At 48.8% G+C, this 16,622-nt stretch overlaps 1 protein-coding gene across 35 annotated transcripts in view; it reads left to right on the top strand.

Annotated features, from left to right (window-relative positions):
- RFT1 (RFT1 homolog) overlaps positions 1-16,244 on the top strand; it is a 60,781-nt gene extending 44,537 nt beyond the window's left edge. For 7 of the 35 annotated variants that reach the window (XM_084988570.1, XM_021068956.2, XM_084988572.1 and 4 more), the window contains 2 exons: positions 1,708-1,957; positions 2,277-5,705. In XM_084988570.1, the coding sequence (XP_084844696.1) occupies positions 1,708-1,957; positions 2,277-2,444 (418 nt within the window). In that variant the 3' untranslated portion in view covers positions 2,445-5,705. Of the gene's footprint in view, positions 1-1,707; positions 1,958-2,276; positions 5,706-8,039; positions 10,379-15,095 lie in introns of those variants that run through there. The other 28 variants (XR_014823233.1, XR_002337565.2, XR_014823234.1 and 25 more) reach the window with 10 other exon arrangements.
- Positions 16,245-16,622: the final 378 nt, after the last annotated feature.

Below are 16,622 nucleotides of genomic sequence, written 5' to 3'. Positions count from 1 at the left end.
GTGGGGCCAAAAAAAAAAACCAAGAAAGAAAGTTTGTGAACCCATGGCCTAAACTCCACGCATTGCTCTTAGTAAATTTTCTGAGATAGTTAAAAACAAAAACAAAAACAAACCACACAGATTATACATCTCTATCTTTTTTTTTTTCTTAAGAAAAGAGGCCAGTGCACTGGCTACCCTTAGTGACTTGTTATAAAGTTGACTATTCTATCATTGATTAGTATTTAGTGAAACTTCCTCTGTGAGGATATGGGCTCTTATATTTCCATTACTAGTAGAAAGAAACTCTCTCAACTAAGAGGCAAATAGATCCCCCCTTTGGAAATCTGGATGAAAGCACACCTCCCCTATTGGGGTACAGTTGTGTATGTATGTGTGCAGATGTGTTATTCTTACCACCTCCATAACACTTTGGGCTTTGTCAGCCCAAGGAGCAGAATCTGGGCATTTGGGGGACACAATGGCTTTCTTACCACCCTCCCCCTTCATGTGCAGAAGCTGAAATGTGGCCTCTGAGGTTTCCTAACCCAGCTGACATAGCTTAGGGACTTAAGGGGTTTGGTTCCCTCAACAAATATACACTTAGAATGCCCTCTGTGTGCTAGGCAGAAACCAGATGCTGGAGAATTTTGTTCGTGACTGTACCACAAGCCTTTGGGAGGACCTTGGCAGCTATGTTATCTTTGCTGAGACTCTGTTTCCCTTGCTGAGAACTGAAAATAACTAAGTGACATGCTGCTTTGGAATCAGAGAAGTGACCAGATCAGTATAAACCATGTAGTCGTAGAACCCACAGAGCTCTAGAGAAGTAGAAAGCAGAAGGAGGGTGTGTAAGGATCTGGGAAACCCTGAAGGTGATCCAGGCCTTGCTCCCTGTTACCATTTCATTCTGAAAGCTGGTCACTTGCTTTGAGTAAGGTCCACTGGCTACAGTTATGGAGCTTCTGCATTTCCCAACGGAAGCAGTGTGAGGTGCTACAGTTGAGGGGCTAGGGGTCAGCTTGGGGTGTCAGCTTGCTCCTTAGGCAGATTACTCAGCCTCTCTGTGCCTGGTTTCCTCATCCATAAAACAAATCCAGGTTCCATGGGGCAAGGACCATGTGTTCATCCACTAGCGTACCCTCAGCACCCCTCATAGTACCAGTCGCAGAATGACTATTCACATGTAACTATTACCCGTGTCATATTCTTCTCTATTTTTAATGGACTCACCCACACATATGGAAGTTCCTGGGCCAAGGATTGAATCAGAGGCCCATTTGAGACCTGCACCACAGCTGTAGCAACACCGGATGCTTTAACCCACTGCACCAAGCCAGGGATCGAACCTGTACCTCTGCAGCAACCCAAGCCACTACAGTCAAATTCTTAACCCATTGTGCCACAGTGGGAACTTCACCCATGTCATATTCTTGTGCCTCACATTGAAGACAGGCTGAACAGGATTTTTGTGTGTTTTGATCACAAAATGTCACTTAAACTAGCCAATTATTATCCATAAACATCATAAATATCTTGAGTTCATTTTCTTGCCCTTCTGTTCGGAGATGAAGAGGACGGCATTTGATGTGAAAATCAGCTGGATCGTGGGAACTTGGAGGTGCTTTCTGTGAATTCATGTTCACAGCCACTTCCACTTTCTCTGCAGCAACCATGCCTTGGGACCAGGTACCCACGTCTCTGTGTTGCTTGCCTCCCTCTCCCCAGGTACAACTTCACAATGCTGGCCCTGTCATCTTCATTCCTGGGGTTATCCTATCTCCTGACCCATTGGTGTGGCAGTGTGGGCTTCATCTTGGCCAACTGCTTCAACATGGGCATTCGGATCACACAGAGCCTCCGCTTCATCCACCGCTACTACCAAAAGAGCCCCCACAGGCCACTGGCCAGCCTCTACCTGTCGCCAGTCCTCCTCGGGGCATTCGCCCTCAGTGGTGGCATTACTGCTGTTTCAGAGGTGAGAATCCCCATTGCCTTCACACCGCATGCTCTTGCAGTCTGTCCACTGTCCCTTGTTCCTTTCTGCTCTGCCTGAATCAGCTGGACAAGTACTGGCTTCCTCCTACCCCTTCCCCTGAGCTGCTGGGACAGCATCTTATGATAGAAGTGACTGAGCAGTGTTTCCTATGGGAACAGAGTAGACCTTAGGACAGCTGTCCCATCTTTATCTGACTCGAGGCTGGAACAGTAGGGTCTCTGCTCTCCCTGGCTTGCCCCAGAGGAAGGGGAGCTACAGCTAAAGGGGCTGGGGCAGTGATGGTGGTTTCTTTCTGCAGGTGTTCCTCTGCTGTGAGCAGGGCTGGCCAGCCAGGCTGGCACACATCACTGTGGGGGCCCTCTGTTTGGGAGCAACTCTCAGGACAGTGTTCCTCACAGAGACCAAGCTGATTCACTTCCTCAGGACTCAGTTAGCTGTGTCCAGACTCGCTGACAAAACGACGTGACCTCACGGATGCACTGGCACCTGTGGCACCTGGACCAACTACTAGGTGGTTTTGTGGGTGGAACACGTTTTCTCTGCAGAAGAGCCCAGCTAAGTGTTCTACCGTGGAGTGAGCCCAGCCCAGGCAGGTGAGATGTTAGAGCAAATCTCCACCAGACCAAACGCTTACTGTCCATTTGAGGTTTCAGACAGGAAGGAGGGGTTCCATTTTTAAGGGAGGGGCCAAAAGCTCTTTTAAAATATATGCAATTATTTTTTTCACCATTTTTTTGTAATCAGCATTGTTCTTTTTGAATTATGTATTAATTCCTTTTGGGTGCGATTGATCTTAGCAGCTATATGCTCCAACAAACTATATCTTGGATGTTAATAGTCGGAGTTCCTCTTGTGGCTCAGCAGGTTAAGAACCGGAGTAGTATCCATGAGGGCACGGGTTCGATCCCAGGCCTCGCTCAGTGGGTTAAGGATCCAGAGTTGCTGAGAGCTGCAGCATAGGTCACAGACGCGGCTCGAATCTGGAGTTTCTGTGGCTGTGGTATAGGCCAGTAGCTGCAGCTCCAGTTGGATCCCTAGTCTGGGAACTTCCATATGCCTCAGGTGTGGCCCTAAAAAGAAAAAAAAAATGTTAATAGTCATCTGGCCCAGAAGGAGAGATGTAATGATGTAGCCATTTTACCTTTCACAGAAAGACTTAACTTTTTCTGTAAAAGCAGAAAGGAGACTTGATGTTATGTGATGTAATGCACCAAAGAAGAACAAAGCTGGCCCCAGAGTTGTGCGTTTCCTCACATCGACACTGTGGCCTAGGTTTTTAGAGACAGAAGAATGCTACTCAGTGAGAAATCCAAGAAATAAGTCTTTTAGATCGTATTTCCCACAGCCAGGGGGAGTCACTTCTTCATATCTGTGTCCCCCAGGCCAACACACAGCTTCCAAGAGCAGGTACAAGCCAGTTCTTGACCTTTGGCCTGGCCACCTGAAAGAGGGGGACTTTGAAGGACACTGTGATCCAGTGTGAACCACTTTGCTTCCTGAAAGGAACACTACGTTGCAGTTGGCTGTAACTTCTCACGTGGAAGTTGCACACATGACAACTAAAGTTGAATAGAGGTATCTTTTTTTTCCCTCAGAATGAAATAGGATAGATTTTTTATGGCAGCTGTCACTGACTCACAGCCCTCCCACTGACCCATTACTTCCAGCACTGGTCATTACACTTGAATTCCAACCTGGGACAAGACTGCCAGGCTTGCGGGTCTGGTCCTCCAGGTGGTGATGTGAGCCTAGGCTAAGGTTTACGTCTCTGCCCTGCACCCAGCAGGTAAGATCATCAGGCATTGTTCTGAGGCAGCAAAGCTGTTTGCTTCCTTCATTAATGTATTTACTTAATGTCATTAATGTATTAGTTAATTGAATATGATTGGCCTTTGGAGCTGCATGCACAAACTCTATCTTGGATGCTAATAGTCATTATCTGGCCTCAACATCCCCAAACTTCCTATGTTTATACCCAGAGAGCCAGGCAACTTGAATCAGAGACCGTTGGCTGAAATGCACATATTTAAATCCACTGGCCCAGAGCCATTGCCAAGAAGCCAAAGATAAAGATCCACCAGCACACCAAGACTAGGATCCAGTCACCTGGACACCTCTTTATCTATCCAAAGAGAGAATGGTTTGTATTAGCTCGGAGGAAAGCAGCTAAATGCAAGGTAACACTGAGCAATCAGGCCCTCCAGAAGCACAGCTTGGTCATGTTTTGCAAAGCAGGGTCAGCCTAGCTCAGAAGAACTGATTGCCCCATGGGGTAGGGTGGGTGGCACACACAGAAGGCAGCCCTTCTTCCCATGTACTTTTTCTCCTTTTTTTTGTCTCCAGCCCTCACAAGTTCCTTCTCTACTGCCACTGACCACCCTTCCCTCCCCTAGAACCCTGTCACCCACCCCCTGCCCTCTTGACCCCAAGCTCAAAGTGTGGTCCTTGGACGACCTGCATCAGAATCGCCTGGATTACAGTTAGAAATGTCGGTTTCCCAGACCCATTCCAGACCCTTGGCATCTGCATCTCTGGGGCAGGCCTCTGGGACCAGTTTCTTCTGCAAACCAAGGTTGGCACACCCCGTCGTCCTCACCGGCTGCAGGGCCCAGGGCCAGTCGTGTTCATGTTCCCAGTTTCTGTTGCGGCTGTGGGAAGAGAGCCTCCATTGCCTGAGCAGCATTGCTGGCTCCCCAGCTCCTCAGGAACAAGAGCATCACAGCTCCCACTCTGCTCTCCAGTCTGGAGAGGCTCTGCGTCTGATGGTGAGGGCTCGTGTTCATCTCGTCCCCTTGCACCCCACTGGGCACTGCTATCAGCACGGGGCTGCCGCAGACAGTGCCAGCCCCTCTTGTAAGATGACCAGCTGGGATGGCCGCCTAGGGCTCCATCCTGTGGCCTGCTTCCCCGTTTATAGAAAGAGGAGTTCCGATGACCAGGGCTTTGGGCAGTGGGTGTTTTCCCATTACTAACACCTGCCTCCTGGGCTCCAGCACTTGGGCAGCGGGCACTTTGCAGTCCACAGCCTCTGCCTCCGCCCCTGCTCCCTGGGGCACAGCTGGGCCTGACCACTGTCTCTGGGGCTTTCCCCCCACCAGCCCCCTAGAGCCACACCTGTGCCTCGGGTTGCTTGCATACATGGGACCTGATCCATGTGACCCAAGAAGGATTTTGCAGGGGAAATCACACTTTGGGCTACAATTACCACTTAAAGTATAGTGAGGCTAGTTCTTCATGGAAACAAGTCTCTAAAACACATAGGTTTATGAAATGAAGAAAGCTTTGGTGGTGAGAATAACAGCATTTCTTCTTTCTGTGATTCTCTGGCCACACATATGTGTTGGTGGCCAGGTTGGCCTGTTAGGTCCCTCCATGAGAAGATATGCTGAATCACTGCTTCCTCAGCAGTGACTCCTAGCTCTGGTGGTGCTGTATATGCTGTCCCAGGCCCTGCCACTTACCGACTTGATTCTATCTTTTTAAAAATTTTTTTAATTAAAAAAAAAATTTTTTTGGCCGTGCCGTCAGCATGTAGAAATTCCAGGGCAAAGGATCGAACCTATGCCACAGCAGCAACCCAAGCCAGCGACAACACCAGATCCTTAACCCACTGAGCCAACAGGGAATTCCTTGCCTTTTTTTTTTTTTTAAATCACGCATTCATCTTGCTAGTTTCATGTCAATTCCCCAGTTTTAAAATGAATAAATTATTTGGTATTCATCTTTATAAGATCTCTCATACCCATTCTCTTTCCAAAAAGGTAACAAAAATTCTTAAATTCGAAAAGGAAAGTAGGCAAGTACCTTGAGTATGTGAACCATTTTTATTCCTCATCAGAAATGTTCTCTGGGAGTTCCCGTCATGGCTCAGTGGTTAACAAATCCGACTAGGAACCATGAGGGTTCAATCACTGGCCTTGCTCAGTGGGTTGGTGATCTGGCGTTGTCGTGAGCTGTGTTGTAGGTCACAGACACAGCTCGGATCTGGCATTGCTGGGGCTCTGGTGTAGGCTGGTGGCTACAGCTCCGATTCAACCCCTGGCCTGGGAATCTCCATATGCCACAGGAGCAGCCCTAGAAAAGGCAAAAAGTCAAAAAGAAAAAAAAAAACGTTCTCTGTACATTTAAAAAATTTTTTTGGTCTTTTTCTAGGGCCACACCCATGGCATGTGGAAGTTCCCAGGCTAGGGGGTCAAATCGGAGCTGTAGCTGCCGGCCTACACCACAGCCACAGCAACCTGGGATCTGAGCTGTGTCTGTGACCTACACCACAGCTCACAACAACACTGGATCCTTAACCCACTGAGAGAGGCCAGGGATCGAACCCACAACCTCATGGTTCCTAGTCGGATTCGTTAACTACTGAGCCACGACAGGAACTCTTCTGTACATTTAAAAAAAAAAAAATGAGTTCCCATCATGGCTCATCAATTAATGAATCTGACTAGCATCCATGAGGACACAGGTTCAATCCCTGGCCTTGCTCAGTGGATTAAGTATCCGGCATTGCTGTGAGCTGTGGTATGGGCTGCAGATGTGGCTCAGATCTGGCGTTGCTGTGGCTACAGCTCCTATTTGACCCCTAGCCTGGGAACCTCTATATGCTGCAGGTGCGGCCCTAAAAAGCAAAAAAAGAGAGGTTCTCTATACATTGATGTGACCAGACAGTGATTCTGACTTTGAAAGAGGGGTTGGCTTCCTGGCTTCTGCGATGCAGCCTCCTGTGTCCAGAACTGCAGGCCTGGCAGTTCATTCGTTGCTCTTTCCTTTCACCTGAAGCAGTATTTCCCATTGTTGATAGCACTTTTCTCTCTCCTGCCTTCTCTGTCCCACCTGTCCTTGTCTTGATCGTGTTTTTAAAATAAGCAGCCATTCTTTGGCAGGTCAGGACTAATATCAGGGCAGGGAGGGGCAAGCACATGATTTTAGATGTGTGGTTTTTAGGGAGTGCAGGGCACCCCTGCATCTTTATATCTTAATCAGGTGCTTGCTTCATCTGTTTAATATGGAAATAAGACTCCTGAGCCAATCACATGCGGGTGGAAAATGGTTTGTTTTACTGTTATTTACTGTACCTGAGTGAATTATCTCTCCATGTTCAAAATATTTCATCTGTTAAATACCTTTCAAGGGTAGCAAGGATGTTTTATTTGAAGAGTCTGTGGGAGGGAAAGAAACATCCCTAATATGTGTCATTGACCCAACCCCAATTTCCATGGCCGAGTCAGACCCTGTACTCTGTGTCATTCCTTCTTTTTTTTTGGTCTTTTTTTTTTTTTTTTTTTTTTTTTGTCTTTGTTGTTGTTGTTGTTGTTGCTATTTCTTGGGCCGCTCCCGCAGCATATGGAGGTTCCCAGGCTAGGGGTCGAATCAGAGCTGTAGCCACCGGCCTACGCCAGAGCCACAGCAACACGGGATCCGAGCCGCGTCTGCAACCTACACCACAGCTCACGGCAACGCCAGATCATTAACCCACTGAGCAAGGGCAGGGACCGAACCCGCAACCTCATGGTTCCTAGTCAGATTCGTTAACCACTGCGCCACAACAGGAACTCCTGTGTCATTCCTTCTTAACCAGAACCATCTGGGTGTATCAGATTGAATTTGGGAAAATGGGCTCCTTTAGGGGCCTAATGATGGAAATATTATAAATACTCTTTAATTATCCTCCAGATTAATTAGCAGAAGTTGTGGGGTGCCCCATCCCAAAGTGCAGTCAGCTCCTGGCCTGTTCGCTATTCCATCCTTCTGGGGCAGTGTGGTTCAGTGGGAAAGTGCGTAAGGTGAGCAGTAGGGAGTCAGATCTTTCCCACACAAACTGGGTGCTCACCAGAGTAGGTGCATCCAGAGCTCTGTCCAGGCTGCATCATATGCATAGAGACCCCTCCCCACAGCTTGTCAACCTGATCACAGTGCACTGTGTCTCACACTGAACATAGCAAGTGTGGAAGTATGTAAGAGCTGTGGTTGGCTAATCGGCATGGTGTTAGGCTCTGTAGACATTCAAACATCAGTTTTAAAGCTTACTGTTTTGGAGCCAGTCAATTTGTTTCCTTCTCAGTCATTTCTGTAGGTTCCTAAAGAGTTGGAGTGCCCTGGATGCTGTGCCTTGAGGTGAGTGAACAAAGGGCCTTGGGGGCTTGAGAAGCCAAAGGGGGTGCTGCCCCGTGAGGCTGGCAAGTGCCGGGCGCTCCGGGCAGCTCCTCCTGGCTTCACAATGGGGCCCAGGCGGTGGGCAGTCAGGCTGGTGGGCATGAGAGAAGGAGTCCCAGAACCAAATGCTGCTCTCAGGGTAGAGGTCCAGCTTCTCACATTGATGAAATCATCTCTTTCACCACCTTTATCTTCTTCCCTCTCTGCTTTAAGCTCTGTTCTAAAGCAGAGCCCCTGAGGAGAAATGGACCCGGCACAGGTTATCTTCAAAGGGCAGCTACTGTGGGTCATGGGTCATAAGTGAGCCAGTGGATGGGCCACCCTCAGGGCAGGTAAGCACCCAGTTCAGTCAGCTCTCACTTGGCAGGGGCTGGCCAGGGTGGTATGGTTCATCCACAGTTGTCCCTTCAGCTCTGGAGGGGCTGCATGATGGCCTCTGATGTAACAGCTGACTCATGAAAGAATGTTCTGGTCCACCATTTACTTGTCTCATTACCTCCCTTGCTCCCAGATGTGTCCCAAAGTTACGACCCTGTTGACTTTACTGTAACCATGTTGTCCTGGTCTGACCAATGCATTTGGCAGAAGCCACCAGGGCTCAGAGCACTCAGTGGGAAAGGGACCTGGAAATCTGGCAGCTCTTGGTCATTTACTCTCATCTGCACCACAAACTGGGGCCTTGGAACAGGGCTCTGATGCTGTCAGCACAGCGAGCAGTGACTAATTAAGACACAACCACATTAGTCACGTTGGAGGTGACAACTGAGCAGCATGTTTCGGGTTCCTGTCTGAGAGATCCTGACACACTTTTCAATTATGTGGAACTAATAGTGTGCGGCTTCCACGCAGCCGTGTCGGCAGGAGAGAAGGGGGTCTGAAATGAAAGCATGACTCACTGTGGCTCCTCACTCACTTCTTGGCACTTCCTATTGAAAATTACAAAAGGTGACACCAGGGGAACCAGCATCAGGGTGTCTTTCAGAAGGGTGTTATAAGATGACTCTGAGTGACACAGGAGCTCGGTCCTTTCAATAGGTGCACCTTGCGAACCCCAGCGTTGGCTAGCTCCAGCCTCCCTGTTCTCAAGGCGCACTCTCGTCTGGCCGCCATCAGAGGCCTGGCACAGCCAAGCAGGGAGAAGCACGAAGACCCAGGAGAACCCAAACACTGTAGCCATGAGGAAAACAGGAATGTTTCCTCCACACATAATCCCAACCAAATTAGGGAATGTTGCTGAAATAGCTTTCCTTTTTGTTTCCCCTAGGGCCTCAACACAACAATTTTATGAACAAACCAGACTAGTACAGTGCATTTTTATGTTCCTGAGCTAGAGCCGAAGATTCCTTTCTTCCTCTTGTGGCTTGTGAGATCCCTAAGTGGTGTCTCTTCCATGACGAGAAAATGCTCTTGCAGGTGTGCAGATGTCAGGCTGTCGGGGTCAATAGAAAGGACAGAGCTACTTGCATTTTTTTTTTTTTTTCTCTTTCGTAACTGGAGAGTGACATCATGCAGGGCTGATGGCATGATGCCCAAGCACACTGGCTGCCTGTCCTTGTCTCCTCTTAGCTCTCCTGCAGCAAACCTGCCACCACGGGGCCAAGCCATGCTCTGGGGGGGAAGGACCCCAGCCTTGTCCTTCCTGCAGCGTTCTTTCCATCTGCACTACCACTGGGGAAATCCTCTCGTGTCCACATCTGCCTTCTGAGATACACAAGCAGGGTTTGCCTTCTAAGCGGCCCATGGTGTTGCATACATGCATACACCCCAGCCTGGATGCCCCTTTCTACCTCACTGGGTGATCTTGATCAAGTCTCCCTCTACCAGGTGTGGCACACTGCGCGCATGCAGGTGCCACCTACCTCTGGACTCCGTTCCTCTGTTATCAAGGGGCCAAATTTGATTTGTGCTGTAAACACTGAGCCTAAGGACTTGAAGGAGCCATCCAACTCCTACTGCAGTACCCTTCTTATCTGTCTTGAAAATTGGGGGTGGAGTTCCCAATATGGCTCAACAGTAATGAACCTGCCTATTATCCATGAGGATGTGGGTTCAATACCTGGCCTTCCTCAGTGGGTTAAGGATCTGGCGTTGCTATGAGCTGTGGTATAGGTTGAAAACATGGCTTGGATCACACATTGCTGTGGCTGTGGCATAGGCTGGTAGCTGTAACTCCAATTCAAACCCTAGCCTGGGAACTTCCATATGCCATGGGTGTGGCCTTAAAAAGACAAAAGAAAGAAAAGAAAATTGACAGTTAGTTTAAGAGTTTGCTTAGAAGTTCCTGTCGTGGTGCAGCAGAAATGAATCCGACTAGGAACCATGAGGTTGCGGGTTCAATCCCTGTCCTTGCTCTGTAGGTTAAGGATCTGGCATTGCTGTGAGCTATGGTGTAGGTTGCAGACATGGCTTGAATCCTGCATTGCTGTGGCTGTGGCCTAGGCTGGCAGCTGTAGCTCCGATTGGACCCCTAGTCTGGGAACCTCCATATGCCACAGGTGCAACCCTAAAAAGCAAAAAAAAAAAGAAAGAAAAAAAAAAGTTTGCTTGAAAGAAGGATTCTTTAAAAAAAAAAAAAATACTAGTTTGAAATCCACAGGATTTGAATGTTTTAGGCCTCTCCCTGACCTTATGTGACTTTTTCTCACAAATTCCTCCCCTGCCTTAGTCTTTATCTCATCTTAGAGAATTTAAGGTAATTGTTTAGCACAGGCATTAGCACAAATAGAAATATTTGGGAGAAATAAATCTGGCCAAAAATTATGTTGCATTACAATGAAAAATTCTTGGTGACACCACTAAGGAGTGGGAAGGTGGCTAACTTTGGCCACTGCAGCACTTCGTGACCATGGGCAGGAGATCTTGTTCTCTGTGCCTTGGTTTCCTCATATGTCACTAGCCCATCTTGCATGGCCCAGGAAGGATGGAAGAGGAGCAGAGGTAGGACAGGCAAATGCAGCCCTGAAAGCCTCAGAAAACACAACCCATAGCAAGGCTTCCTACACATCCTGTATACCTGCCTCCTTGCCCACTTTCCCTTCTGCTCCTCATCCTGGACCAGAGCTCTCCCAATGCTATCCATCCCCCTGCCTCCCTAGCCAAGGCTCACCTAGCCCCACCCTCACCCACACTGACCCCATCAGGGCTGTTTATGGCTGGGCTGGCAAAGGAGCGAGAAGTGAAAACATTACAAATACTAGAGATTTAACCACTTTTCTTTAGCCCTGTCACTCAAAGAGGGCACTAAACCCAGAACCCATGGCATTGGTAAACACAGGGCCCATCCCTTTTCCTTGGCTTCTGCCTGGTCTGGCTCTGAGGGTGCTCTTGGGAGTCCAGTGCCACCTTCTATGGAGCCTCCAACCTCACACCTCTCACCCCCTCGCCCACTGGGCCCTGTCCCCATCACGCTCCTTTCCTTTCCTTCCAACAGCTCTGTTTTCCTTCTCCCTTGAGAATTAGGAGGGCAGGTTGCAGTGGGGGTTCCAGAGAGGGTCTATGGAGGCAGATGCAGCCCTGCCTCAAATGGTGTGGCCTTGAGCAAGGGGGTTAGTCCCTTTGAACCTCAGTTTACTCATCTAAAAAATGGGCATAAGAGCACTTGTGTCATAGGGTGTGGCAAGGAATTCATGAGAGAATACAGGGGCACTGAGCAGGGGTGCCTCACACCAGACCAGCGTTTGCTCTGTGAGTGGAATTATAAATCTGCCAGAGATAAACCATGGCCCCTAGGAATGTTCGTTTCAGCCCAGTTTGCTCTCTCTTCCCAACCTAACCCCAGTCCACAGACCCGCATGTGATTGAGCCTTTTCTCCTTCAATGGAACCATTTCTTTCCCTTTTCCTTGATGGCACTGTTACAGGTAAAGGGGAAACAAAAGCTCCTTTTCAGCCCAGCTTGTCCAAAGGAGCTTAGAAGGTGAGGACATGGGCAAGGAGAGTGCTCGGGCCCTCTCACTTTTGGCAAACTCCAGCAGCCGAGCCAGGGAAGCAAAGCCACAGCTTCCAGGGAGAGCCACGAGCGGCCAGCAAATGCCCTCTTTCAGGCTCAACCAGAGCAGCCGCCCAGAACAAGAGAGGATGCTTCCGAGGCTTTTAAATGGTTTTCAGCAATTTCAGAAATTGCCGTCACTCTTAGTTTAGATTTCCCTGCAGCCTTAGACTAAAGCAGAAAGAAAAAAGTCCCCTGGTTGTGGAAGAGGATGTGGCATTGTCCAAGGAGGACCAGCCGCTGTCAGCAGCTTCTGAGGAAAACAGAAAGGTCTGAGCTGATCCTGCCATGCGAGTAGGTGGCCACTGGTACTGGCTCTTCTGGCCTCAAGTTTAGGCTAGGGCAACGGTGGCCATGAGGACACTCCCACACCCCCATAGAGCCTCATTCTCCAGTTTGTCAGTATCCTCACCTTGAACCCATTCATCACGGCTGATCTGAAACTTCTAGAGTTCTTCCTCCTCACCCTAAAAGACAATAAAAAACCATTGTCTCTGCTATCAGCCTCTCAGATGAATCTCTATAAATTCTGATCTCATTTGTTACGTTTCCTTCTCTGGATTGGGATGAAGGATGCCAGGCTCAGACCAGCTGGCTTTGCCCTTCCAGAAGTAGCTGGGAGGAAGAGAAAGGCCAGAACCTAGGGTACCCAGAGGGTGCCATGTTGAGTGCTACTGTTAAGGTGGGATTTTCCTAAAAAGGGAGGTATGGAGTTCCCACTGTGGTGCAATCAGTAGCATCTCTGCAGCACTGGGATGCAGGTTCAATTCCCAGCCTGGCACAATGGGTTAAATGATATCAGCTATTGCTGTAGCTGTCGTGTAGGTCACAGCTGTGGCTTGGATCTGATCCCTGGCGTGGGAACTCCATATGCTGCAGGGCAGTCAAAAAGAAAAGAAAGGGGAGGTGTATTCTGCCCACAGTTAGGTCTCACAGAAAGCAAGGAGACACCAGACACCTCTGGGCCTAGCGCTGATCCTTGAGGAAGGCATAAGGCCCTTGACCTTTGGTATCTGGGTCGTATCTGGGTCATATCTGAGCCATGTGGGTCCATCAGGCCTTCCTCCTGCTGCTCCTACCTGGGCATACCTGGTTCTGATCCTCATGGCCTATTGCTCCAGGCCTACCCAACCCCATCAGCCTCTGTGGGCCACTCCTCCCCCTCAGCAAGGGCTCTGGTTGCCTGCACAGCTTGGGAGATGATGTTTTGGCCCAGGGAACCCACTGTTATTCCAGATAATCAACAGAGCCAGAGAGCCTGAGAATCGTGTTCTAATTCCAGCCCTGCCTCAGTATCTTCCTAAGATCCTCTTCTCCATCTATAGAAAGTTCTGATCCTTACTCGATGTTGCTCCAGGACCATGCTGGGGACCAAGGAAAAGTCACCCTGCAGCACTCTTTGGGGCTCAGGGAAGAGTGGGAGAGCTGGAAGGCCTGCGCGGTCCAAGGCTGGGGCAGGGGAGCTAGACCGGAGCAGAAGTCATCAGTCTGAAATATCTCCGTGTATTGCTCTTCCTTATCTCCAATAGCTTTATGTATTTTAGGTATTTCTTTTGTTAACTTATAAGCTGTAAATTATAGTTTCCTGGTGCAGCCAAAGCCATGTAGACACTTAGAAACTCCCCATCCCATCCATGGTCTCTTCTTACTTTGCTTGTGTTGCCCGCACCTTGCCATGCTTTATACTACCCTCTACACTGGTCTTTTTTACTATTGAGATCTACCATGTAAAAGTCCCAGTTGTCTGAGTTCCCATTGTGGCTCAGCAGCTTAAGAACCTGACTAGTATCCAGGACGCAGGTTTGATCCCTGGCCCCGCTCAGTGGGTTAAGTATCCAGCATTGCCGAGAGCTGTGGTGTAGGTCACAGACACGGCTCAAATCTGGCATGGTTGTGGCTGTGGTGCAGGCTGGCAGCTGTAGTTCCGATTCGACCCCTAGCCTGAGAATTTCCATGTGCCCTGGGTGCAGCCCTAAAAAAGAAAAAAAAAAAAAATTTTTTTTTTTTTTTTTTTTGCTTCTCCCTGCAGTTCATTCAACTCTTTCTTTCTTTCTTTCTTTTTTTTTTTTTTTTGTCTTTTGTCTTTTTGTTGTTGTTATTGTTGTTGCTATTTCTTGGGCCGCTCCCGCGGCATATGGAGGTTCCCAGGCTAGGGGTTGAATCGGAGCTGTAGCCACCGGCCTACGCCAGAGCCACAGCAACGCAGGATCCGAGCCGCGTCTGCAACCTACACCACAGCTCACGGCAACGCCGGATTGTTAACCCACTGAGCGAGGGCAGGGACCGAACCCGCAACCTCATGGTTCCTAGTCGGATTCGTTAACCACTGCGCCACGACGGGAACTCCTAGATCTTTCTTTCTTTCTTTCTTTCTTTCTTTCTTTCTTTCTTTCTTTCTTTCTTTCTTTCTTTCTTTCTTTCTTTCTTTCTTTTAACAGTGTTCTGTGAACTTTCTACTGTACAGCAAGGTGACCCACTTACACATACATGTATACATTCTTTTTTCTCACATTATCATGCTCCATCATAAGTGACTAGACATAGTTCCGGTGCTATGCAGCATGAAGAAAAAAAATTTTAAATAAATAAAGTCCCAATTATCCCCGGTTTTCACTACATTGTAAACTGTGTGGTAGAGGATATCCTGACAGAGAGACCTCTCCTGCATTCAGCCCGTCAGCGAAGCATGAGAGCACTCTTGCTGTATCAGAGCGGGGACCTTCCTCTCCCAGAGGCCCAGAGGGAGCCTGGGAGGGAAGGAAACCTGCCCAAGTCACACTGAGTTAAGGACCAGCCAGCCTGGAGCCCACAGCCAGGACCTACTTGCCAGTGGCCTGAACCCCTCCTTTCATGTGCTTTCCATGACTGTAAGGGCCTCTTTGCACAATGCCAGGCACCCAGGCAATGGTCAGTGCTAACTACAAGATCATGGCAGTCTGTCACTGGGTCATTCAACTGACTGCCTTTCCCACTTTAGAGGCCGGGAAGGTCCTGGAGGAACAGTGGACCTTGGTATCTCCGTGAACACAAGCCAGCAATGAGGACTCAGCCCTCCAGGCTCCACCACCTCCTTGGCTGCAGGAAGAAGGATGCACCAGGCTCGGTGCTGAGAGCGTCTCCATAGGAACTGCTTCCCAAGAAGTTTCCAGAACGTCATTGATGCCCCAGCCCTCCCCCTGGAGAATCTGACTAATCAGCCTAGCTGAATGGGGAACTTGGGAATTAAGGCTACCAGTAAACAGAAAGGAAGTGAAACAATCCCAGACTGGCATCTCCACCCACTGCTCCCTTTCGTCCCTTGGGCTGACGTGGCCTCCTGGGGGAAATAGCTCTTGGCCTGGTTTCCTTGCCTAGAGGCATGGAGTGCATGAGCCTATTATACTCATGCAGCCTTTGTGGGCATTTGGTGAGCTGCTGGCCCATAGGTGATGCCCATAGGTGACATCCATGGTGTTGACAAAGTCACTCCAAGCCCTTGGCCACAAACCCCAGCATGGATCCCTGTGCTGTGCTGTCTCCTGATTCTGCCAGCCTGGCAAGTTACTCCACCTCTCCAGCCACAGCCTGCTCTCTGTCTAAACACTATTTTTCTCTTCAGTTTTCTTTTTGATCAAAAGAACACACATACATAGATTTAACAGTTGAACAATAATACTACAAGGCTGATAACCCAAAATGGCAGGTTCTGCCCCTCCCCCAAGCTTCCCTCTCCTTGGCCCATCATTTTAGTTCTGTTGGTCAACTCTTCCATTTCCCCTTCATATTTCTAAATAATTTGCTAATATTGCTATTTCTTGATTTTTTTCCCCCTTAGAATACTGACCTCCTAGTATGGAAAACGAGCTTGGCTACCACCTCTCAGCACACTTCCATCTCCTTCCTTTCAATATTTTGATTTGGGGGTAAATTGATATTCAGCATTTACATATTTAAAACTATAGAAACATTGTTCTCTGCTGAACCAGGTAGTATCCTATTTCCTTTCTACTACAATCCATTGTTTTTCCTCAAGCTACTAATGATCTCATTATTTTCTTTGCTATAAAAAAATACCTTATGCTCTCCCCTACAAAATCATAAACTCTGAGCAAGCACCATAAAGCTCTTCTCAACATGACTAACCTCAGCAGGTATCTTGGATTCTGTGTTTTCCCTGGAGATTCTCACCAACCCACCTGTGGGCCCTTCCCATCCCCAGAGGGAAAAGGCTCAGAGAATTAAGGAACTTGGCCCAACATCACAGAGGTGGTAGGATGGGGGCAGAGATGTGGCCTAGCCCAGGAGATGCAGTTATGGCCAAGCTACTACCCCCTTGCCTGAGGATGCGGCAGTGGGGTAGCGACCATGTCAACAGGACCTGGAGGCGGCTCTCACCCTCAGCAGGATTGCACGTGGTGTAGAGGCTTCAGCCCTAACAGCAGAGGGCAGAGGCAGGTCTCCCTCTTCATCTTGAGTGACCCTTTGTGGTGAGTTTCCACAATGCCATGTCCATCCCTCTCTGGGG

Source organism: Sus scrofa, chromosome 13 (assembly GCF_054392235.1).
Source record: "Sus scrofa isolate SSC_HxYL_T2T_F1_AM1 chromosome 13, Sscrofa_HxYL_maternal_Yorkshire_Landrace_v2.0, whole genome shotgun sequence".
NCBI lineage: Eukaryota > Metazoa > Chordata > Mammalia > Artiodactyla > Suidae > Sus > Sus scrofa.
This window is presented reverse-complemented; position numbering and strand designations above follow the sequence as displayed.